The 25,207-nt window shown below is 39.4% G+C and overlaps 3 protein-coding genes across 4 annotated transcripts; all 3 read left to right on the forward strand.

Annotated features, from left to right (window-relative positions):
- The first annotated feature begins 555 nt into the window (after positions 1-555).
- Positions 556-5,168, forward strand: LOC109101546 (integrator complex subunit 5). Its single transcript, XM_042738217.1, is given in 3 exon segments — positions 556-876; positions 1,761-2,926; positions 2,929-5,168. Coding segments are annotated over 3 exon segments (3,102 nt in total). The 5' UTR covers positions 556-799; the 3' UTR covers positions 4,788-5,168.
- Positions 5,169-5,383: 215 nt separating this feature from the next.
- Positions 5,384-14,792, forward strand: LOC109101544 (neutral alpha-glucosidase AB-like). Of its 2 annotated transcripts, none has more exons than XM_042738218.1 (24): positions 5,384-5,549; positions 6,379-6,480; positions 6,720-6,828; positions 7,052-7,179; positions 7,346-7,525; positions 8,029-8,101; positions 8,380-8,461; positions 8,968-9,064; positions 9,152-9,332; positions 9,426-9,579; positions 9,667-9,902; positions 9,998-10,124; positions 10,451-10,530; positions 11,045-11,185; positions 11,362-11,458; positions 11,568-11,669; positions 11,968-12,211; positions 12,346-12,410; positions 12,498-12,574; positions 12,829-12,903; positions 12,997-13,110; positions 13,199-13,311; positions 13,406-13,506; positions 13,620-14,792. In XM_042738218.1, exons 1-24 carry the CDS (start codon positions 5,527-5,529, stop codon positions 13,724-13,726), a joined length of 2,808 nt encoding a protein of 935 aa, XP_042594152.1. In that variant the 5' UTR covers positions 5,384-5,526; the 3' UTR covers positions 13,727-14,792. The 2 variants fall into 2 exon arrangements, with proteins under 2 accessions (XP_042594152.1, XP_042594153.1); XM_042738219.1 differs by lacking the exon at positions 5,384-5,549 and adding an exon at positions 5,652-5,674.
- A 292-nt stretch (positions 14,793-15,084) lies between these two features.
- On the forward strand, positions 15,085-24,988 carry si:ch211-114c17.1 (pre-mRNA-processing factor 39). The gene is made up of 14 exons (XM_042738221.1): positions 15,085-15,230; positions 15,692-15,924; positions 16,015-16,140; positions 16,313-16,431; positions 17,902-18,069; positions 18,443-18,626; positions 18,723-18,827; positions 19,233-19,469; positions 19,580-19,706; positions 19,824-20,095; positions 21,410-21,594; positions 24,015-24,086; positions 24,179-24,347; positions 24,493-24,988. The coding sequence occupies exons 1-14, from the start codon at positions 15,131-15,133 to the stop codon at positions 24,565-24,567; spliced, it is 2,172 nt and encodes a 723-aa protein (XP_042594155.1). The 5' UTR covers positions 15,085-15,130; the 3' UTR covers positions 24,568-24,988.
- The last annotated feature ends 219 nt before the right edge of the window (positions 24,989-25,207 follow it).

Here is a 25,207-nt window from a genome sequence, read left to right on the forward strand (position 1 = left end):
CTCCCAATAAATTTCCAAAAAGCGATGCTATTAGAGCATGTATTGTTACATCTTGCATCATTTACACCTATTTTTACATTTGATGTTGATTTGAGGAGTTGTTACTTATTGCCATCATACCAACTTAGAATTTATTGCAATGATTTTAAATTCAGTTGAGGTGTCTATCTGACATATTATGATACATTTTTTAAAAGTGCATAATGATAACCTTTGACAACGTATTAATCAGGTGCGAAAATAAGTTATATCTATAGCGCATGAGCACAGAGAGATTTGAGAGTGCACAGGACACAGTTTGAGTGAGAGGAGAGACACGTTTTAATTCACACCACCCTCGAACAGCGTGTATCTGAGTGCGCGCGTCCGGTATTGTGCGAGAGCAAAGGAAATCCGTGCTCGCGCATCGTATTAATGTGCTTTCGCGCTACAATAATGCGCTCTCGACATTTGTCAGTAAAATAACGCCATATTTTCTGTCATCATAACCTCATCAAACACACAGCCCATTTTGCACGGTTTTTTTTCCAAGGAAGGTGTTGAGAGTGCTTTGACAATAATAACTCCTAAACTACAGAGGGCGATAAATGTAGCAAACTCGAAATTTCCCCTCTGACTAAAGAAAGAAACGAGAGCTTCCGCTGTTTAGTGTACCGTTTGTTGAAACGGTGTTGAAAAATTGGCGAAAGTTGCAAATACTGCCCCTTTCCCCTTCACATTTCGCCATTGTAGTAGTTGTTTTTTTTATGTAGATTTAATATTGTGCATGGAGTATTTGGTATATATAAGTACATAAACGATGTCTGCGATGTTCGAGGGGAATGCCTTGTCAGCCATGCAGACGTCTCACTGCCACACTTCTCTAAACAATTACAGGTGAGCAGTAATCGAATAATCATATATGTTACCAATAACTTCTAAAACATTGTATCAGTTTATGGAAGGAATTCCATTCTTCATTAAACTGCGTTATCTGTATGATTGAACAAAATATTATCTTTTTACTGGCATGAACGAAGGTGGTTTATTTAGTCTGATTTATATAATTAATACAGAGAGCAGGTGTTTGCCAAATTTAGTCCAGTATGTAAAAAAATACGGCGAGCATAAATCCCTATTGTAACTGTATGTCCATTTTGTCATGTGTTGCCTTCTCTGTCAGTGCATTTCTGTTATTTCAGGTTCAGTAAAATTTCCTGGCATAGTAAACGGCTTTACATTGCCAAAGCATTAGTAAATATGCAGTTTCTTATATACTTATAAATAAACATGTTTACAGTTATTGCACAGAATACAGTGTATGAAACACATTGACATTTTGTGACAGCATTCCTAAAATGTGGCATGTTTTCACACTGTATATGGGTTAGTTGGAATATTAAATAGCCTATTAAAGATTTTTCAGCAAAACCTAAAATTGATACGATACAGTTATTTAATCAGCACAGTTGTAAAATATATCACGCCATTGTTTTGGCTACAATATAGTAAAATATTTCTTTCATAAATTAAGTGCACTTATATAAAATGTGACAGCTTATTTTGAAATTATAAGTATTCTATGTTGTTTCTCAATTAATACAGTCTTAAAATGGCATGTTTTTAAAATAGTATTAGATGAAGGATAGCATGTTATACTGCTGTGACTGTTGACATGTTATTTCTGAATATAGTCAATATAGAAAAATCTTATTTTATTGCAAAATATATGCTACATTTCATTTCTGTGTATTTCAACTGTCCTTTTTCTTTTTCATCAGTCCTCAAGAGCTGGCTTTAGAAATCAAGGCTTTCATCAGTGGCGTTGACCAGACACAGGGACGTAAACTTAGCGTTCGGGATCATGCCCGCTGCGCAGTGCGCCTCCTTCGAACTGTCCCAGCCTGCCGTGGAGCCGTCTTGGAGCACTTAAGGGGAGTGTATGATGAATATGTTGCGGCCTTTCTGCAAGACCTGGAGGCAGAGGGTGAAAATGGTGGTAACAGTACAAGTGGAGGAGGCAGCACCTGTGTATCCAATTTGGAGGACGTTATTAAAGAAGTCCATGCAGTCCTTTCTGAATTTATCAAGCTTAGTCCTAAAGCTTGGGCTCCTCTTGTGTCCACATGGGCTGTTGACCTTCTTGGTCAGCTTAGCAGCAAGCATGCAGGACGAAGGGCGGCTCCTCACTCGTCCAGCCTAAATGAGCTGCTGCAGCTTTGGATGTCGTGTGCAGCCACTCGTTCACTTATGGAGTGCTACTCCCAGTGTCTAGCAGCCATGTTGGCCTGGTGCCCCGATGCCTGTGTGGATGCCTTGTTGGACACCTCTGTCCAGCACTCCCCTCATTTTGACTGGGTCGTCGCCCACATTGGTTCAGCTTTTCCTGGCACCATAATCAGCAGGGTGCTGGCTTGTGGCCTCAAAGACTTTTATGCGCACGGATATTCCTCTGCTGAGAAGATCAACCAACAGCAGCCAATAGACAAGAGCAGCAGAGTCCCCAAAATAGGCTCAGTGGTTGGTATCCTTGGGCACTTGGCCTCCAGACATTCTGATAGCATCAAGAAAGAGCTTCTCAGGATGTTTCAGGATAGTCTGTCTCCACCCCCTCAAAATGTACCTCCGCATTCATCCGGGGCAGGAGGGTGGGAGAACTCCCCTCATCTCCGTAGGGCCACTGTACCTTTTTTGCTTCAATTGGCTGCTCTTTCCCCCACTCTCCTGGGTGCCGTTTCTGCAGAACTGGTGGAGTTCCTCAGACCCGCCTGTGTGCTAATTCAACTCCAGGCTCAGTTCCAGGCCTTGCCCCGGGAGGAGCTCGAGAATATGTTGAGTCTAGCGGTGCATCTCATAAGCCAAAGCCCTTCAGGTGGAGCAAGGGTGCTGAAGTTCCTTGCAGACACTGCTACACCATCGTCAGTGATCATATCAGGCCCTACACCCTCTCCCATGATAGTATTCGAGAAGCCTGTGACCGCTTACTGCAAATGCTTCTGCTACATCTTCACAAGCTGGTGCACAACAGACCAGAGGGTGATGAACCCTTCCCACAGTCCTCTGCTGCCCCATCAATGCTACAAGTGGTCCCATTTCTAGAGGAGCTCCAGGAAAACATAGGTGATCTGTGCGCTGAAACCCTCCGGCTTGAGCGGAAGAGGCACCTCTGGTTGCATCAGCTCCTGTGTCTGCTATCCGTGTATGGTGGCCCGAGTGTGGCCACTGAAGCTTTGTGTCAGCTCTTCACCCAAGCCCGAAACCCAGAGGAGCTTGCTCTGGCCTCGCAATTGTACACCCCACTTTCCACTTCACTCTCCGGGTTGCTTCCGTCAACAATAGCCCGCTGTGTTGCCCAGATCCACACTCAAACCCTTGACAACAAACAGTTGGCTCAGCTCCTGAACAACCTGGCTACTGCAGTACAGAGTCAAGAGGAGGATCGGAAAAATGGAGGGGCTGCAACGGGGAGTTCAGCTCAGTCATCAATGGCCTCGCAAGTTAGAGTTGCCATCTCCAACCACCTTCAGGATTTCTGCCCTTTGCTTCTTCATGGCGACACAATGGTATCCAAGGCAGCTGTCCGTCTGCTTTCGTGTAGCCAGCTTCCCAGAGCTTGCTCTCCAGCTCATCTGTTGCTGATATGTAGAGCGGCAGTGTCACACTTCTTTGTGTGTTTACGACAGCAAGGGGAGAGTCTTAGGGTAGGGGAAGAGGAAGTGGGCTACTCCATGCGACTGTTGTCACGTCTTGCAGCCTACTCTCCCTTGACGCTTAAAGCTGTGCTGCAACAACTAGTGGAGGGAGCCCTGCACAGAGGCAACCGAGATTTATTTGGAGGCCTGCAGGAGAGCCCAGGTGATGACACCACACAGTCATCCAACCTTGTTCCAGACTTGGGCGTCTCCCTCTTGGACATCAACTGCAAATTTGGCACTTCTGTTAACTTCTCGGGTAACGTGTGGTCCGTGTTTCATGCTGGAGTAATCGGAAAGGGTTTGAAACCTCCATACACCCCTTCACAACCTGACCCAGATAGAGTCAATCAGAACATGCAGACCTTGTTTGCGGTCATGGTTCAGTGTTGTAGTGCAGGTGGAGGAAGCCCTACTGGCAATGCTAGAAATGGTTCTGCTGGAGGTACCACTAATGGCCGCTTCCCTGCCAGTGAACCTCTCATTTCTGATGAACTTCCCCCAATTAATGCTGAGGCTGCAAAGGTAATTGCTGTAACTCTGGTGGAGAACATTTGTCCAGATGTAGCAAATGGAGAACTGTCCTGGCCTCCAGAAGAACATGCGAAAACCACAGTTGAGCGAGACATACACATTCGTCGTTGCTTCGAAAGAAACCCCGTGCTGTTCCATCTTCTCCGTGTAGTTGCAGCTGGACGTCCAGCTCTGTGCTACTGCTCCGTCATTTTAAGAGGTCTGCTTTCCACCTTATTGGCTCACTGGGAAGGATCAAGGGAACCATCAGTGTTGGACTCCCCCTGGCACCTTCAGACCTCCTGTTTGCTCGTATCATGTATGGGTGAAGGTCAGCTACTACCTCCAGTGTTGAGTAACATCCATGAGGTTTTCCCTCACATCTCACCCTTTGAAGTTAGGCTACTGCTGTTGGGTGTATGGGAGTACATGCGGGGGAACAGCCCAATGCCGCAGAAGTTCACCTTCTGTGCTGACCAAGGACTTTTCTTTCGGGACTTTTCACGGGACGGTGATGTTGCACGCTATATTGCACCCATCCATAGTGTTCTACATAAAAACATCGACCGCCTGGGACACCTTTGTTGGAGGTTTCAAATCTGACAACTGTCAAATTATGAGAGAAGTGGTGTTCTGAGGTCACAGGCATTGAGATATTTTTCTGCATATTGTTAGCTTAGGTGTAAAGTTGATTATTTCTACATTTTTAAGAGTTGCCAGTGTCAAAAATAGTAACAGAAAACCACTTTAAAGCCTAATTGTGACAGTGTTAGGAACTGCTTTTCTGTTAACCATCACATCTGTTCTTGTATCTAGCTTTTATATTGTCTAGCTTTCTGTAGATTTTTTAAGCACTGAAAACTAGGCATTTTGATTCCTACAGCAAAATGTAAGATAATTCAAAAATTCTGTTTTTGCAATCCCGCACATTGTCTCTGTTGTTGTTGGTGGGAAACTGTAAAAATAAAAATGCATTAAAATGCCTCTTATTCTGTTGTTTATTTTGCAAGAAAAAGCAGTTTCACAAAAAGTAAAAATTACATAAAACTGCATGGGATTAACCAGTGGGATACAGATTTTATGATGTTAATGTAGGTCGTCTAATTTTCATCATCAAATCAACATGAAATGAACCACAGCTGTGCTGAATGATCCCTGCCTATCTGTAATATAATGTAGGTTCATCACACAATAATCTCGTGTTCACAAGCATACATGTCAGATGGGTTGGTTTCCATGGTAAGTGTGGCCTGTGGGGATTCGGTTGTTACCCAATAGTGTTCCTGCAAACACGCAAACCGACCGACCTCCGGGAGGCTGGGCTTAATGCTGTGTGTGCAAGATGGCGGTTATCTCCATTGAAAGGTAAAACAAAGACTAAGCTATCATTATAAATTCGTCGTTACGGATTTTTAAAAATTTCCTCTGCCTTTATTTTAAGCTAACCGACGGGCAGCTCGTGTGAGAGTTGGGCTGTAAAGCTGCTGCAGGTGTTGAACGAGGAAGCAAAACAGTAACGTTAGATGTGAATGCGTGGCTGAGCCATCGCTGGCCTTTTGACGAGTCATCTTTTAATTCATAAGACATGATGTCTTTATACATCTTTATGGTTGACGTAAAGTAGTACAAACGAGTATCTTTTATATGGCATTAATTATTTGCGCATGCATTGCAGCTTTTTTTCATATCATCCTGGTGTTGATAATTTTTTATTTTTTTTTTAAATGCAGTTCGGGGGTCGAGATTGTAGTTGATTGATCGCTGTGCAATGCTAGATAAAATCTGAAGAGTTTACAGATTATTTTATCCAGCATAAAGTTGAGACCAAAATTAACCGGTATGTTTTAAATAAGGGAAGTTAAGCTTTATGGAGAGAGCGAGTATATACAAAATAATACATTCATTGAGAAAATACAGCTTTTTTTTTAATTATGCCGTTGTTTTTACATGCATCTAATCCCATCCCAGCTGCTTTTTTGAGTGAAGATATCAGATTGTGTCACGTGCAAGGTGTTAAATAAAAAAAATAACTCGCTATGTAAATGCTGTTAAATCATGGCTCTTTTCTCAAGAAATAAGGAAGTGCACATAGCCCTATTGTTACTCCACCCTGCCCATTCATTACTCAAAAATGATCAAATGCAGTAGTTTATTTTACTTTAAACTTTCTTCTCTTGTACTTTATTTTTTTTAGGATGGGGCTGCTGTCTGTGGTCTGTGTGTCTCTGTTTTTCAGCAGCACCTTTGCTGTGGATCGGGGAAACTTTAAAACCTGTGATCAGAGTGCTTTCTGCAAGTATGTCAAGAGTTATACTGTTAATCACTACATTATAGACGAGCTGTGCAGTGTGCAACTAGGACTGCATGTTAAGAATCCCGTGAAAAATAGCGAAGTTAGTTATTATTGTATTATTCTGAAATATGTAAAATTGAAATGATCCACCGTATACTCTGTTTTGGTAGTTGAGAGAGTTCTTGACTTGCATCTGCAAAGGCTGCAGAAATGCAATGATTTTTGTCTCTGTTTGTCCGTAGACGTCAGCGGGCGCTCAAGCCGGGTCAGTCCCCATACCGAGCTCTTCTGGAAACTTTGGAGCTCAGTGACTCCCGACTGACCCTCCAGCTCATCAATGACAACAACAAGGTCTGTTTCATGCTCTCCTTTAAACTGATGCCTCTGAAAACAGTATTTTTTTAATCTCCTTGTTAAAAGATCTGCAGAATTTCTTGATATTCAGTGGTTTATCTGGTCCCATTTACGGCCAAATCAGAGAGGAAGTTAGTCTGCCCTTCTTGTTACATGTTCTGGGATTATGTCCCTGCGCAAAGGCCAGGATTTTGGATGATCACGCTAATGCTGTTTGCAGGTGCACTTGCTGTTGGAGCTGTACAGACTGCAGGGGAATATGACGCGGGTGAAAATAAATGAGTTGAAACCTCTGAAGCCGCGCTTTGAGGTGCCAGACGTGCTCATAGCAGAGCCTCCTACTGAGCCGTGAGTGTGTCTCTTGAGAGTGCACAAAGACGTTCAGAGAACAGTCGAACACATGCATGATTTATTGTGTTCCTCTTAGTAACCTCAGCTCGTTTCTGCTGCTTTTATTTGGCATCTGATTCCCCTGTCTGTCTTTGTGTCTCTCTCTGTGTCTCTCTTTCACTAGTCTCTCAGTGTTGTCCAAGGACGATAATGGCGTTGTGTTGTCTCTGGGAGCAGAGAACCAGAGGTTGATTGTTAGTGCCCGTCCATTTAGGCTGGACATCATGGAGGGGCCAGAGGTGCTGCTCTCCCTCAACTCGCGTGGCCTGCTGGCCTTTGAGCACCTGCGTCTTCACAAGGACACGTGAGTATTGAGTTTTTCTCTCCTAAAATGGCCTTTATTTGGAAGCTGAGAAGAATACCTCTACACTACTGTTCAAAAGTTTGGGTCAGTAAGGCTTTTAATGTTTTTGCTGGTTTGTTTTTATGCTCCCCAAGGCTACATTTATTTAATTAATGGTTTCAGCAGCCATTCCTCCAGTCTTAAGTGCCACATGATCCTCAGAAACAAGTATTAAAAGCATTCAATTCTAATTGACCCACAACTTTTGAACGGTAGTGTAGTTGGAAATGATATTTATATTGCTACAAGGATTTAAAAGGATAGTTTACCCCAAAAGTGGTTTTCAACTTGCTTAGGTTAAAATAATTCCCTGTCCTCTCCCAAAATCAGGAAAAAGTGTAGAATAGTTTGCTGCAGAGTGGAGGAGATTTTGTAAATGTCAGTGGTGAATGCAAACCATTTACTACTTAAGCCTTACTATTGTTATTCTCTCTTTTGTCTGTATGTTGGGTGTGTTATCAAAGGCAAGCACAAGCAGATGGTGCGGAGGTTAAAGAGAGTGTAGATGGAGATCAACAGCAAGATGAAGGCAAGAAGGTCAGTAGCTGTTTTTGTGCATTTGTGGGTGTGCTTGGGTAAATAACACTAGAACCTGATTCAGTGTCATCTTGCCACGTCTTCAGTTAAAACCAACATGTCCTGTTACTGTACCAGATCTGGTTTAGCAGCTTTATGTAGCAGTTATGCAACACTGATATGTGTGAAAGTACTGTAGTAACTAAAGAAGTGTGATCTGATAATCATCCCATTGAGAACTGAAACAAAGACATTTTTTTTAAATTTAAAAAAAAATAATAATTTCACCCACACAATAGGATGAGGATGGAGAGAGTGAGAAAGAGGAAGATGGACTGTGGGAAGAGACGTTTAAATCTCACACAGATACCAAACCGAACGGTATGTTTCTACGTCAGTTACATTTCCATGAAATCACTTGACAAGTTCAGTTTTAAATTGGTGTTCACGTGTTTTCTATTGAAATAGAAAGCATCTTGAAAGGTTTATTGCTCTCTCTTTTTTACTAGCCAATAAGCCTTAGTTTGATTCCGTCACTGTCATAAAATGATCACATTGTTAGGACTCTTTGATGAATAAATCATTAAAAAAAAAGTATTTACTTGTTATATAAATCTGTTCCAAGATTATAAATGTCTTTGTCACATTTGATCAATTTGATGCATCCTTGCAGCATAAGAGTATTGATTTCTTTAAAAAAACAATCTTACTGTCCCCAAACTCTAACAGTAGTGTGTACAGTTAATGCAGCTAACATTTTAGAGTACACTGTATTATATTAGAGCATATTGATTGCCTCAAGGCTGTCAGAGATGGACTTAAATTTTTATTACACAATATCATACAATAATGAAATGTTAATATGTATTGTTCAATATTTTCTTTAGGCCCCACATCAATAAGTTTAGACTTCTCCTTGCCTGGTGTAGAACATGTGTATGGTATTCCAGAGCATGCTTATGACCTAAAACTCAAAACCACAGAGTGAGTATACATCTTAATACACAGAAATCTAAATACACCTCCTATGAAATCGGTAAGCAAGGTTTTTTTTTTTTTCTTTTTTCCTAGTGGTGGTGATCCATACAGGCTGTATAACCTAGATGTGTTTCAGTATGAGCTCTATAACCCTATGGCCTTATATGGATCCATACCTGTCATGCTAGCTCATAACACACAGAGGACCATGGGTATTTTCTGGCTTAATGCAGCTGAGACCTGGGTAGACATCAGTTCTAATACTGCGGGAAAGGTAAGAGGTCACTAGGCTTCTCTATATTATAATCCCTGGTGTATTTTAAAACTCTAACTCATAACTTCATTGTTACTATTGTCTTTCTTTCAGACTGTCTTTGGTAAGATGCTAGACTTTGTTCAAGGCTCAAGTGAGAAACCACAGACGGATGTCCGTTGGATCTCTGAGAGCGGTATCATCGATGTCTTCATCATGCTTGGGCCCAAACCATCCGATGTCTTCTCACAATACGCCTCTCTCACAGGTAAATGTCACCTATGACCTCTAAACTACACTAAACCATCTTCAGGCATGAGTCAGAGATATTATGGGGCTTTTTTTCACTTTCTAGGCACCCAGTCTTTCCCTCCCCTCGCCAGTCTGGGCTATCACCAGTGCCGCTGGAATTATAATGACCAGGAAGATGTGAAGTCAGTGGACCAAGGCTTTGACCAACATGACATCCCTTATGATTTCATATGGCTTGATATTGAGCATGCAGATGGCAAGCGCTACTTCACCTGGGATCCCCACAAGTTCCCTCAGCCTAAAGAGATGCTCCAGGGCCTAATGGACAAGAGACGCAAGGTCAGCCACAGTTGTTGTAGAACTACAGTATGGTATTAATTTCTTCTAAACATTCCATAAGGATTCTTTTGTGATGATAATCTTGTTTTGAATAGATGGTGTCTATAGTAGACCCCCACATCAGGGTTGATAGTGGCTACAAGATCCACAACGAGATTACTTCTAAAGACTTCTATGTTAAGAACAAAGACGGCAGGAATTATGAAGGCTGGTGCTGGCCAGGTGGGAAGTTTGTTTTTGAATGCAGATGTGCTGCTTAATATTTTTACGACATTCTTTGATGAATAGAAAGTATAAAAGAACAGCGTTTATTTGAAACTTAATTCTTTTTTTAACAATGTAAAAGTCTTTACTCTCACTTTTGATCAATTGAATGCATCCTTATTGAGTAAAAGTATTAATTTCTTAAAAAAACAAAAAACGGACTTAAATCTTTTGAACCATAGATAAAAAAATTCACTTAATTAAAAAAAAAAAAGTGGTGTTTGTGTTAAGATGCTTAATGTTACATGTGTTGTATTTTAAATGCATCTCTGGTCTTGTCACAGGAAACTCTGGTTACCCAGATTTTACAAAACCAGAAATGCGGGCCTGGTGGGCCAGTATGTTCGCTTATGACCAGTATGAGGTAAGAAATTTCTGTTCTCAGTCTTGTCATAGTGAAAGCCCTAAACTAGGAAAAAAATCTGAAACAGTTATATCATAATGCTCTTGAGCAAAAAGAGTGTTAACTTGACTGATTTCCTTCTTGTTCTATTATTCTAGTAATTGCAAATCAATCATTAAAGCAGATGTTGTAGCTGTACCTCTGTTTTTCTCCACTTCTAGCCCAGGCAGGATGTGGTGATGCTTTTATGTCTTGTGCTGCATTTCCCTTCTACATACGACTTTTTCAAAAGAGTATAAAGTGCTTTCGCTCTTTAAAATATGCACAAATTAAGTTTCTCGTCTGTAAACCTGGCTGCAGAAGACTGTGAAGGACATTGTCAATCACTGGTTTCCATTCCACTGTGAAATCTTAATGGTCAAATGTCCTGCTCCAGATTTGGAAACTTTGACACATCACATGTGGTTAAAACACAGTGTTAAATGTGAAAATGGCCAAACAAATCCTATTGTCATAACTAAATGTTGCTTTTCAGGGTTCGATGGAGAATCTCTTTACCTGGAATGACATGAATGAGCCGTCTGTGTTCAATGGGCCTGAGGTCACTATGCACAAAGATGCACTGCATGGAAAGTGGGAGCACAGAGACATCCACAATATCTATGGACTTTACGTGGTGAGGAACTTATTTATGATAAAATGTGGAATATTTTAGAACCAACTGAAGAGAAGGGACAAACATCAATAACATTGTTACTAATATTTTATACTCTACCACCTGCATTAAATATTTTTCCAAATTAAATGTTATTCTCTTCTTTTCCTTGATTTTCTCTTTGTATTATCATGCAGCAAATGGCCACTGCCGAAGGTCAGATTCAACGATCTGGTGGAGTTGAAAGGCCTTTTGTTCTGACCAGAGCCTTTTTTGCTGGTTCTCAGAGATACGGTAAATTCATGTGGTTGTCTTTGCACACGGAAATTAAAGTTTGAGACTGTGATTATTTTATTGTACATGTTGTGTGAAAGAAACATTTGGGTTTGAATGTTTTCATCAGGTGCTGTTTGGACTGGTGATAATGCAGCTGAATGGGACCATCTCAAGATTTCCATTCCCATGTGTCTCAGTCTTGGGCTTGTGGGCGTCTCGTTTTGTGGAGGTCAGTAATTATCTGTATACTCAGTGGTAATAACTAGACCCAAACAAACTTTTATTTGCTGATTTTGAGAGGAAAATGTATTTTAACATGGTAAAATAAATATTGCAGTTTTATTTAGCTGAAAGCACAATCAAACTAGGCAAAATATTTAATAACAAACACACAATGGATAGAGAATTGTATTAATTTGAATGGTCTACTATATGAATGACATGATAATGCAGTGGACATGTGTGCAACTTTAGATGCCTATATTTTGTAATCATGCTGCTAACCATTTCTCTCTTCTTGCATACAGCTGATGTTGGTGGCTTTTTTAAGAACCCCAGCACTGAGCTTCTGGTTCGCTGGTATCAGACGGGTGCGTATCAGCCATTCTTCCGTGCTCATGCTCATCTAGACACCACGCGCAGGGAACCCTGGCTCTTTGGGCCGGAGAACACGGCGCACATCCGGGAGGTAATCCGCCAGCGTTATGCTCTTCTGCCGTACTGGTACCAGCTGTTCTACCAAGCACATAAGACTGGAATGCCTGTCATGAGGTGAGCGAGGTCCCTGTGAATGCTTGCTTATGATATTGTTCATTATTTCACACAGACTAGATTGTTTGTTTGTATAGTCATAAGTGCTACTTCATTTTACATGAGTGCACTTTCTCTTTTCTGTCGTGTCTCAGGCCTCTTTGGGTCGATTATCCCAAGGACACAGCAACTTTCACCATTGATGATGAATTCCTAATTGGTGAGAAATTATAAAAACCTTTTTCTAATATCAAGTCTAATATCAGTGAGTCTGTAATTTATAATGTGTTCTGTTTTTGTTGTTTAGGCAGCGATTTGTTGGTTCACCCAGTCACAGAGGAAGGGTCTCGTGGAGTCACGGCCTATCTGCCTGGAGCCGAAGAGGTGATACTGTTGACTTAAATACTAAATCAAAATCTCTCTCTTTCAGGAAATGCTAGCTAGAACGAGTATATTTATCCCAGTAATATTTTCTACCACCAGCTTTGTTGTTTTATGACATAAACTAAAGCTTAAACATTTTATTTTCGTCAATGTAAAAACTTTACTTGTGAACATGAACGCAAATGTATATAGCATGTTGAATATTATATTAGATTAACTCATGCTTCATACTGTTTTCTTTTTTCTATTTCCAGGTTTGGTATGATGTCCACACCTTTCAAAAACACAATGGTGCACAGAATCTCTACATCCCAGTCACACTAAGCTCTGTAAGAGTCTCTCCTTGTTCAAGAAAACCATTTTATATTTTAGATTGATTTATTTTAATTGGGGTTTTTTTTTTTTTGTTTTTTTTTTTTTAAATCCCGGTGTTCCAGCGTGGTGGCTCTATCATCCCTCGGAAGGACAGAGTTCGAAGGTCTTCCACTTGCATGGAAAATGACCCATACACCTTGTATGTGGCCCTTAGCCCTAAGGTAAAGAACTAGTTGACTAATAAAACCAATGGTACAATTGAATTGAATTAAAAAAAAAAAAAATTCTTCTCTCTTTTACACTTTTTAGAAATTTGCTGAAGGCGAGCTTTACATTGATGATGGCCATAGTTTTAACTATGATACAAAGAAAGAATTTATTCATCGGAGCCTCACTTTTGCCAACAATGCTCTCACCTCCAGGTATTTATATTCATCTGTCCTTTACTTATCTGCTTCATCGTCCAGACATTTTTGATTGACAGTTTTGACATAAAAATACTTTCCTTCATCTCAGCAACCTGTGCCCAGACTGTAATTTCTTAACATCATCATGGATTGAAAAAGTTCTTATTTTGGGTGCCAGCAAGCCCAGCAAGGTTCTTCTTAAAATGGATGGTAAGATGTTGAATATTGTAATATCTGAAAAATAATGTCTTGTATTACAACAGAAATGACCTCAATGTCTCAGATTGTATGGCATGCTAATCTTCTCATGATCTCTCAAACAGGCAAAGAAACCCCTGTGGACTTTGAGTTTGACACTTCCATGTCAGTGCTGACCCTCCGTAAACCTGGGATGAATGCTGGGGCCGACTGGACCCTGCTGCTGCAGTAGCTCACTGGATCTCTACAGCGGCCCGGGCCAGATGACACGAGATCTATAAAATCACTTGAAAAATTCATCAGTTGAAAATTTCACTCTTAATTCATAAACGCATCGAGCACTTACAAATTCAACAATTCAAAAGTGAAGAAATGGTGCAGTGAGTCAGAGATATTTTCAGTGCTAAAAAGAGATGGATCCAACTGGCAGGGTCAGACAGTAAATGCTTTCCATTTTAAATGTAGTAATGTCATTCAGAAGCCAAAAGCTTTGTTTTTAATTTTGTGTAGTGAAAAGTAGTATTAAAGTCAGATTAACTGAATCATGCAGTGGATTTAAATCATTTCAGGGCAGCAGATAAGACTGTTCATTGTATTTAAACCCTATGAGCACAGTGGAAACCCAGTGGATAGGTCTTTAGCAAATATATTTGCTAATTTTCAAAAATAAGACGGCACAACAGGTTCACAAATCAATTCTGTTAGTCTAAAATGTTAAAGCTTTGAAAATGGTTTACTATGAGCCCATCAGGGGTGTTAGAGTTTAGTTTTTAAAGTTCTTCACTGGACACTACTAATAAGCTCTATTTGCTTATGGCCTAGTTAGTTAATTTGATGTGGGATCTTGGGTTTGGATTGTTTTACAGGGGAATAACCCACTAAATCTGTGAGTTTATTTTGTCTTATTGCTTGTATTTTTGTTTTCTAGAGCACTTGGATGTGCTGTTTTTGTGGTGGGTGGGGGATTTATGTTTTGAGCCTGCAAAGCAGAATGAAACCGTCAATTATTCCAGTCTAATCTACTGTGATGGGGAAGATGATTTAAGTTAACTTTGTCATCCACTATAGAATTGTTGATATTCTGTGATAATGACTGAAGTAAATGTCTCATGAAGGAGAGCTTTGTGAACATTCCCGTCGGACCATCTTACACTACTGCTCTGATTTCACTTCGTTTCATTCCATTTTTGAGGGTGACCCTGAAAGCTCTGAAAATGTGAGGCAAAAACGTAATGTCTACAGTTCTGATTAATGAGTGTTCAAATGAGATGGAAATAAAAATTACTGTACATTCCCAACTGCGTTTGTTTGTTGTGCCTCATCTCGATGGCAGCACATTCATGGAAAATATTAAAAGAACATTTTGATTTAAGTCATAACTACACAATTTTACGACAGTTGCTTATTCCCTGCTTGAGATTAAAGGGTATTAAGCAATAGTGCTGAAATAGCTTTTGAAATGTTTTACGTCAAAAGTGGCGTACTTATTATTTTTTTATTTAATACATATTTAAAATGTGTCATTTTTACTCAGTTGTAACACTATTTAATTTTCTCTTCGGGATTTTATGGATTATACAGCAGTGGTATGACGATACAACCTTGCTATCGACAATCTACTGCGACAGTACAATGAATGAGGCGCACTTTATATGCGTCATTTGTTGTGTGGTCAATAATGGCGGCAGAAGGCACAGAGGATCTGGGCAACAACGGGCAACTCACAAACCCTTCAGGTTTCTCTTTAAAACTTACATAATAAAATACCGAGTTTTTAAGCATGTATGAATATAGTTGTCGTATTCATTTCTTAACGCTTTATGCATCAGTTATTACACGAGCGCGTCTTCATGATATAGCTAGCGATCTAAATAACCATTGATTTATTGGTTCAAACTTGAGCTTTTTTATCCCGTAAGAGTTATTTGACAATTTTATGTTAAAATTAATACGAGGATTAAGTTGCAGACTAACCTTTATAAACGGTTAAATAAAATAAATCACCTTTCGTCAACGAAATATGTAACGTTAACACTTTGTGTCCAGTAAGGGTATAGCGAGACCAAAGGGAGATTCAGTTTTACTAACTGTGATATAAGTTGACTATATCTTAACCCTATATTCTGCATCATAACCTAACTCAATACACTGAATTAAGCTGTAGTCTGTTTACTCAATACCTCGCTTTCATTGACAGAGCTTTATGAGCCTGAGGCTGCAGACCTCCCCAAGACAGATGTTAAGGAATCAGCAGAGAGGGGTGCAGATGGAGGAGACACCGGCGTCCCGACAACCCCCTACACAGCCGAAGGAGAAGAGGAGGAAGAGGGAGAGATGCCTGCAGACTTCCAGAGACTTTGGAAACTTACCAGCGACAATCCTCAAGATTTCAACAGCTGGACTGACCTCCTGCAGTACTGTGAACAAGAGGTGAATGTGTTGTATACGGATTGCAGTGTTTCATTATTGGGGCGGCACCAAAATGTTAGTTGGTTTTAAATTTTTCATTATTTATCGCAGGGCCACATGAGAGCTTGCCGTCAAGCCCTGAATGCGTTTCTGCTGCGGTATCCTCTGTGTTACGGTTACTGGAAAAAGTTTGCGGATCTTGAGAGACGGGCCGGTCACGTCAATAAGGCTGAAGAGGTGAGAGCATGCATAGATGGACATTTCAGTCAAATACAAAAAAAAAGGAACAATCCCCTAACATAAAATTACTTTGCATACTATTGTATTCACGTTTCTGTAATTCTGTCATATTTAAAGATGATCTGTACATTATATGGAGATGTAAATCTGTATTTGGGTCCTTTGACAGGTGTGTGAACGAGGTTTGAAGGCAATCCCTCTCAGTGTTGATCTCTGGATTCACTACATCAACCTGCTGCTGGGAACGCTCAACATGAACCTGCCTGAGTCAACACAGCGCATCCGCAGGTACCACTGACAAACTTGCAACTTTTTTTTTCTCCAGGATGCAATTTCTGCTTCCATTTTTGTTCTGTGATATTGTTAGACCCAGTTTGTTACTAGTTTTCTTTCTCTTTTTGTCTTAAAGTCAGTCGGCATTGATGCCAAGTTAACTTTGCAAGGGAAGAGCAAGAGGCAGGAGACACATGATGATAGTATATAGGCAGAGTTTATTGAGGAACATTAGTTGCATCTTTGTCAAAGCGCTATCTGACCAGAAACAAACTGAGCAAGTGTTTTTACAACAAGTAAAAAGGAAATGGAAGTTTAATCCTATTTAGTATCTTAAAGGGTTAGTTCGCCCAAAAATGAAAATTCTGTCATTAATTACTTATAATAATAAGATATTTTTGATGAAATCCAAGAGCTTTCTGACCCTCCATAGACAGCAGGAGTCCTACCACGATCAAGATCCAGAAAGGTAGAATTGTTGAAGAATTATTGAATAAAGTTGTTATTTTAGTTTTTTTTGCACACAAAGAGTATTCTCGTAGCTTTATAAAATTACAGTTGAACCACTGATGTCACATGGACTATTTTAACAATGTTCTTACTACCTTTCTGGGCCTTAATCGTGGAAGGACCCTTGCTGTCTATGGAGGGTCTGAGATTTCCTGGATTTCATCAAAAATATCTTAATTTCTATTCCAAAGATGAACAGAGGTCTTACTGAGGGTGAGTAATTAATGACAGAGTTTTCACTTTTGGGTGAACTATCCCTTTAATATTTTTATCAATACAGTTATTCTCTTTAACAGTTAAAGCAAATATGCACAATTAAGGTTGCAATACACTGCACAATTTTTACTCAGATTATTGCCCCGATTAACAGATTGTACAAGTTGACACTAGTTAAAGTTTTTTTTTTTTTTTTTTGCATCAGGCTATGAATTCGTCCTGTCAGAGGATATCAAACATGATTGATATTTTTTCAATCAATTTTACAACACACTTTGTTTATATTTGTCATGCATCTCCTGGCAATGAGGTACATGTTTCTGCATTAGTTTGTTGTGTTCAGAACAACCTGAAAGTGTGGTAATCTGTTATCCTTCAGTTTTTCCCTGTAATCATTTACAAGTTGGCAAGTGTTTTAAAATCTGTTCAGATTTGAAAAGTTGTGAGTGTATTCCAGACTTTCGTTAAAACTTATCTTAAAAAAGAAACTGTGATCATTTATTTATCCCTGTTGTGATGTATATCCGAGTGAAACGGCTTCTCAAATGAGAAAAAAGGGTACTTTTGTCCATCTGGAATTGATTGGACAGTTGTTGTTTGCTAATTGCTGCGCTTTCATGTGACTGACAGGCAACATTCCCTAAAAAATAAGAGTGGTCAATTTTGATTTCATGGTAACTTTAAACATTATTCTTTACAGCAATAAAACATTTCAAGAAACAATATAACATGATAAGTAATGTCTTGTCCTTTGCTCAGTGTGTTTGAGGAGGCAGTTGCAGTCGCTGGCTGGGACTTCCATTCAGACAGGCTGTGGGATCTGTACGCCGAGTGGGAGAAGGAGCAGGGCAACCTGAATTTCATGACCGGCGTCTATGACCGAGTACTGAGGGTCCCCACACAGTTCTACAACACACACTATGAAAAGTATGCTATACTCATAGATCATATTTTATATGTGTTAACATCATTTTTTTCCTCGCACAACTCCTCAGATTTGAGGCACATAATCCACATACCACACACACACACACACACACGCATGGATTTGTGAGAATTTGTTACCATTTCTTCTCACGCTCATATTCTGTGATCTCTTTCCCCCTTTATATTTAGATGCAGCTGAATGCATCAACAAAAGCCTAATTGGTAAACTGTCAAACACCTGCAGTTAAACACATCAAATCCAGATCACCAAAATATCACAAAAATTCTTTTGCTTTCAGAGTCCATAAAAAATCATGATGACCCTTAAACTAAACAAGGCTGATGTTCTCTGAATTTCTGTCTCCTCTGTCAGACTGAAAGCTCATCTAACCTCCCACCCGCCTCAGGATGTCCTGTCCCCTGAGGAGTACAGTAAGGTGAGGAATGAGTGCAAACAGAGCCAGATTCAAGCCAAGAAAGAGAGATCTGACATCAGTGCTGAAGAAGAAGAGAGACCGCCTGGGGAGGAAGAGCCTGCAGACAATGGCAAGGACTCGGTAACTCACTTTTTCATCTGTAATAGAAGGTCTTCTTCAACTGATGTGACACTCTAGAGATGATCGTTTTAATCTTTAACATGTTTTTTTATGCAGGAAGAAGCAGTGCAGAAGATGCAGGAGCTCCTAATGGTCAGCCGAGAGGAATTGTACCAACAAAATGAAGCAGAAGTCAGGAAGAGATGGAACTTTGAAGATGCTGTAAGGTTCTCAGAAAGAGGTTGAGGAAACACTGATGTTATCTATAAAAATAAATAACTAACCCACCAGATTTGGCTGATGATGTCGTATATTCTTGGTAAAGAAATGAATACAGTAGGTGTTAAATTGATTAAAAAATGACAGTTAAGGTATTTACATTGTTACAAAAATACTATTTCAGATAAATGTGGTTCTTTTGAGCTTTCTATCAAATAGATGAATAGAATTTTCCACTAAAATATTATCTACTCAAAATAAATTGTAAAATTTGTAATCGAATAATGAGACTTTCAAAAATATCTAAAAATCTTGCTGACCCAAACTTGAACTGTTTATGGGTTGTGTAGAAAGTGTTTCTGTCAATTTACCCTCCTGTTGCTTGATTCCTTCGCTCTTTTTTCCCAGATTAAAAGGCCTTATTTCCATGTGAAGCCTCTGGATAGAGCCCAGCTGAAAGCCTGGCAGAGCTATCTGGACTGGGAGATTGCAGAAGCTGAAACCGCAGCAGTGGATGCTGAAGGGGCGGCTGTGGAAGGCAATGAAGGCTCAAAACAAGAGCGTGTAGCTGGGCACAATAGAGTGCTAATTCTGTTTGAACGCTGTCTCATTGCTTGTGCGCTCTATGAGGAATTCTGGAACAAAGTAAGTATAGAAGGGAGATCCAAACAACCAGTTATTAAAGATCATGATGGTCTGTTTTATAATATTGTTGACATTTTTGTTGCATTTTGTAAGCTATTTATGTGTTTCAGTATGTGCATTACCTGGCACCACACGGGCTGGAGGAGGTGCGTAATGTGTACCGCAGAGCTTGTGAAATCCATCTTCCATACAAACACAGCATCCACCTTCAGTGGGCTTCATTTGAGGAAAAACATGGTGAGACGATAAGTTTAGCATAGAAATCTAAAACATATTTCATAGAAATGTGGATTTGTTTCAGCTACTGCAGATTGTGTACATTACATTGTCTCATTTTGTTTTCCCTTCCCATAGGTATTATTTCAGAGGCAAATCCAATTCAAAAAACACTTCATATTACAGCTCCTGTTCTGGCTTATGAGAATATAAGAAGAGGAGGCCTGGAGCGGAGAGCAGGACGTTTGGATGTGGCGGAGGCTCTGCTGAAGGAGACGGTGGAGCAGAGTAAAGACAATCCCCCACTCCATGCCTTCTACTCCATCAAACTGGCTCGCTTTCTACACAAGCTGTGCAAGAGCCCTTCCAGGGCCCGCACTGTTCTACAGGAAGCCATAGAGCTGAGTCCGGTAAAATACCAGCGTTTAACATTTTATACACACTACCATTCGAAAGTTTGGCATCAGTAAGGTTAAAAAAAATAAAAGGTTACTCAGCAAATATGCATTAAATAAAGCAAAATTGACAGTAAAGACAGTTATAATGTTACAAAATAATTAGTTCTTTTGGACTTTCTATTCATTAAAGAATCAGTTTCCACAAAAATATTAAGCAACAAAACCAATGTTCCCTCTAATTTTTTTTCTTGCTAAGCAAAACATTTCGGCCACCTGAACAAAAACATTCTTCATACCAGACCTCTACAGCACACACCCCAAAAAGTGTTTAACGTTTAATGTGCTATTTATATTTAATTTGACCCAGTTTTAACAGTGCTGGTACTTACCAGGAAATTGTATTAAAATCATTCAGAACAATCATGCAGAACAGTTAAATTCTTTATAATAATATAATATAATGAAATATAATATAGCTAATATGAAAAAATGAAGCAGTTATTGCTCACGAATTCCCTTTTTGCGGTCATTAATTTATTAGGCTTATATAATTTTTTTTTTCAAACTTTGTATATTTTTTTCAATTTATTTGATTATTTCTATTTTTTTCAAACTTTGTTAAATAAATAATTTCAAACAACGTGAACATGTGAATTCTTTTACAGTTACCTAAAACATCCCCATGTAGTAGAGTTTGCACACTACTACAACACATTTTTGCCTTTGTCCTGTGCGTGGCATATTATGTCTCCTGCGCAGTCACAACTTAAGAAGTGTGCAGCTTAGAGGGAACATTCAACTTAAATGTTTTCACCACTAATAATAAAGAGAAGAAATTATTTCTGAAGGATAATGTGACACTGAAGACTGGAGTAATGGCTGCTGAGCATTTCGCCGCCTTGGAATTAGAGGGTTCTTTCTGCATTCTAAGCAGTTTTGAGATATTGAGCTTCAAAGTTTTTGCGTTCCATAGACTTCTGTAGATAGAACTCTTTTTGTTTTCTAAAATAAAAAGGCCCAAAATGTACACAGCTTACAAAAGAAACCTCACATAATGTAAATAAGTTGTCACAGAATAAGAATATGTGAATAACTCAATTTTAACAAAAATGGCAGATAGAACCTTATAATTCCAAGGCTACAGTTTTACAGTATTATTGTTTTTACAGTATTCTGGATCAAATAAATGCAGTCTTGGTGTGCATAAGAGACTTCTTTCAAAAAAATCATAATGACCCAAAACTTTTGAGTGGTATTACAGAAAATTGTCGCAATATTATGCACCACAAAACCAATATTTGATGACTCTTGGATTTGGATCCTCAGGATAACGGTAGATTGTATCACAACCTTCTGGAGCTGGAGATGTCAGGTGACCTGCGGTCTAATGGAGGTGGGATTCTGCAGTGTGTGGCCAAAGCCGTTGCTGCTCCTCTCTCCCCAAAGACCAAAATCCTTTTCTCCCAACGTGGCCTGCAATTTGCTGAGGACTTTGGGACCACAGTACAGAGGTCAGAATTAATTCAAAGCATTCTGGGTAGCTTCAGCACTAGTGATAAAACATGTACATTATTGTTCAAAATAATAGCAGTACAATGTGACTAACCAGAATAATCAAGGTTTTTAGTATATTTTTTATTGCTACGTGGCAAACAAGTTACCAGTAGGTTCAGTAGATTCTCAGAAAACAAACAAGACCCAGCATTCATGATATGCACGCTCTTAAGGCTGTGCAATTGGGCAATTATTTAAAAGGGGTGTGTTCAAAAAAAATAGCAGTGTCTACCTTTGACTGTACAAACTCAAAACTATTTTGTACAAACATTTTTTTTTCTGGGATTTAGCAATCCTGTGAATCACTAAACTAATATTTAGTTGTATGACCACAGTTTTTTAAAACTGCTTGACATCTGTGTGGCATGGAGTCAACCAACTTGTGGCACCTCTCAGCTGTTATTCCACTCCATGATTCTTTAACAACATTCCACAATTCATTCACATTTCTTGGTTTTGCTTCAGAAACAGCATTTTTGACATCACCCCACAATTTCTCAATTGGATTAAGGTCTGGAGATTGGGCTGGCCACTCCATAACATTAATTTTGTTGGTTTGGAACCAAGACTTTGCCCCGTTTACTAGTGTGTTTTGGGTCATTGTCTTGTTGAAACAACCATTTCAAGGGCATGTCCTCTTCAGCATAGGGCAACATGACCTCTTCAAGTATTATAACATATGCAAACTGATCCATGATCCCTGGTATGCGATAAATAGGCCCAACACCATAGTAGGAGAAACATGCCCATATCATGATGCTTGCACCTCCATGCTTCACTGTCTTCACTGTGTACTGTGGCTTGAATTCAGAGTTTGGGGGTCGTCTCACAAACTGCCTGTGGCCCTTGGACCCAAAAAGAACAATTTTACTCTCATCAGTCCACAAAATGTTCCTCCATTTCTCTTTAGGCCAGTTGATGTGTTCTTTGGCAAATTGTAACCTCATCTACACATGCCTTTTTTTTAACAGAGGGACTTTGCGGGGGATTCTTGAAAATAGATTAGCTTCACACAGACGTCTTCTAACTGTCACAGTACTTACAGGTAACTCCAGACTGTCTTTGATCATCCTGGAGGTGATCATTGGCTGAGCCTTTGCCATTCTGGTTATTCTTCTATCCATTTTGATGGTTGTCTTCCGTTTTCTTCCACGTCTCTCTGGTTTTGCTCTCCATTTTAAGGCATTGGAGATCATTTTAGCTGAACAGCCTATCATTTTTTGCACCTCTTTATAGGTTTTCCCCTCTCTAATCAACTTTTTAATCAAAGTACGCTGTTCTTCTGAACAATGTCTTGAACGACCCATTTTCCTCAGCTTTCAAATGCATGTTCAACAAGTGTTGGCTTCATCCTTAAATAGGGGCCACCTGATTCACACCTGTTTCTTCACAAAATTGATGACCTCAGTGATTGAATGCCACACTGCTATTTTTTTGAACACACCCCTTTCAACTAATTCAACTAATTGCCCAATTGCACAGCCTTAAGAGCGTGCATATCATGAATGCTGGGTCTCATTTGTTTTCTGAGAATCTACTGAACCTACTGGTAACTTGTTTGCCACGTAGCAATAAAAAAATATACGAAAAACCTTGATTATTCTGGTTAGTCACATTGTACTGCTATTATTTTGAACAATACTGTATATTATGTTACATTACAAATCTATTATTATTATTAAGTTTACTTAAATGTTCCTTAAAGGGGTCTTATTATGCTCTTTTACAAAGTCTTGATTTTGTTTTGGGGGTGTACTAGAACAGGCTCTCATACTATGTTGTTCAAAAAATACATTATTTTTTACATATTTTACATTATTACAATACCTCTCTCCCCAGTCTGGCATGAACGGCTGGAATAGTTCCTGTATCAAATAAAAGCCCGCCTTCTGGAATACGAGATGGGCTGTGATTGGTTAACTGGGCCAGTCTGTGTTGTGATTGGTAGCACTCAGCGCCTGGTCGGGAAATGTCCTGCTTCTCACCATAGCGACCATCACTTTAAATATTGCGTCAATATCAAATCAGTTTGAGCAAAATTTAAACCCGGATGATTGTAACCACTCTAAGCTCGTCTGTTTTGAGAACACTAGCGCGTCTCCGACATAGTGATAACACTCGTTGCTTTCTCTAGTGCAGCTCAACCAGGTCTTGTCCCATTCGTCGATCTTTGTGATATCACAAATCCCAGAAAATATTTTTAGTTTTTGAAAAGTGATTTCTGTTAAATAAAATAACTCCTTTTGAAGTGGACTTTGAGCTTTGTAACTTTGCAGATCTTTTTTATGCTCAAACAGCAACATTACAGACTAACTAAAGTTTAAAAAGTGAAAAAGCATAACAGGGCCCCTTTAACATTCTTCTTGTATTTTATCAGTGTGTTGAGCATGTATGAAGAGCACCAGAAACTGCTGAAGGAACATGATGCAAAGAGACAAGCAGAGCATGGGTGAGCTCGAAAAAAACAAAGAACCCCAGAGATCTACTTTTGACATTTCGTTTTGTGCAAGCCTTTTAAATGTGCGTTTGTTTTTCCTAAAGCGATAACGGTGATACAGAAAAGATGAGCAAAATGGATGATGCATCAGCCTTGACAGTGCCACAGACGGCTCCACCCACAATGCCTCATGTTCCCATGACAACGCCACCTCCCTCTATGATGGGCGGAGACATGAGTGGATCATATGGGAGTTATGGCAGCTGGTATCAGGTAATGGATTGAATGGCACATTTACGTTGTATTGCTAAAGCACTGCATTTACCCAGCAGGAGGCAGTTAAAGCTTTAAAAGATTAAACGCAATGCATCTTGATTTAAAATGTGTATTGTATACAAATATTGTCCCTGTGTGTCAGCAGCAACAGTATGGAGGGTATGGCAGCTACCAGAACCCGTGGAACCAGTACAATCAGTACTACCCTCCCAGCTAAGTCCCTTCAAAAGCGGAGGTCTGGGGTGCTGCTTCATGTGATCCACTCACACATCCTCAGTCCTCCAAAAGCCGCAGCAGTGCGTAACTTGAGCCAGTGTCAGAAGTGAGAGATAAAATGTACAAACCTATTATTGTGTTTTTAAAGGATGTTACCGTCTCTTTCCCTGAGTTTTTTGTACTAAGTGCCACCTTACATCCTAAAATGCATTTGTAGATATATATATATACACATCTGTTCATGCTTTTAAAGTAATTTATCTGTGAATTGTCAATTTATTGACTCCCTGAAATATATTGTGAACATTTTTCAGTTGACCATTTTGTACGAAGTTATTTTTAAATGTTTAAAATTCAGTTTGTTGTGCACTCACCATCTTATAATTTTAATAAAATATAATACACAAAAAAATTTTTTAAATTCAAATATGTTGTAAAGTTTTTACTTCACTGACTTTGCACCGATGTTGAAGAGATTTTAATCGTCATCTTTTTACATCTAGGGTTCTCAGCCAGGGGCCTTAATTTTTTTTTATTAAACTATTATTAATGTATCATTAATATTAAATGTATTATTAATGTATATAAACAATCTGTGTGCATTTATCAGAAGGTTAGGAACCACTGCATCACATAGTAAA

The sequence above is a fragment of the Cyprinus carpio genome, chromosome B14 (genome assembly GCF_018340385.1).
Source record: "Cyprinus carpio isolate SPL01 chromosome B14, ASM1834038v1, whole genome shotgun sequence".
NCBI classification, from domain to species: domain Eukaryota; kingdom Metazoa; phylum Chordata; class Actinopteri; order Cypriniformes; family Cyprinidae; genus Cyprinus; species Cyprinus carpio.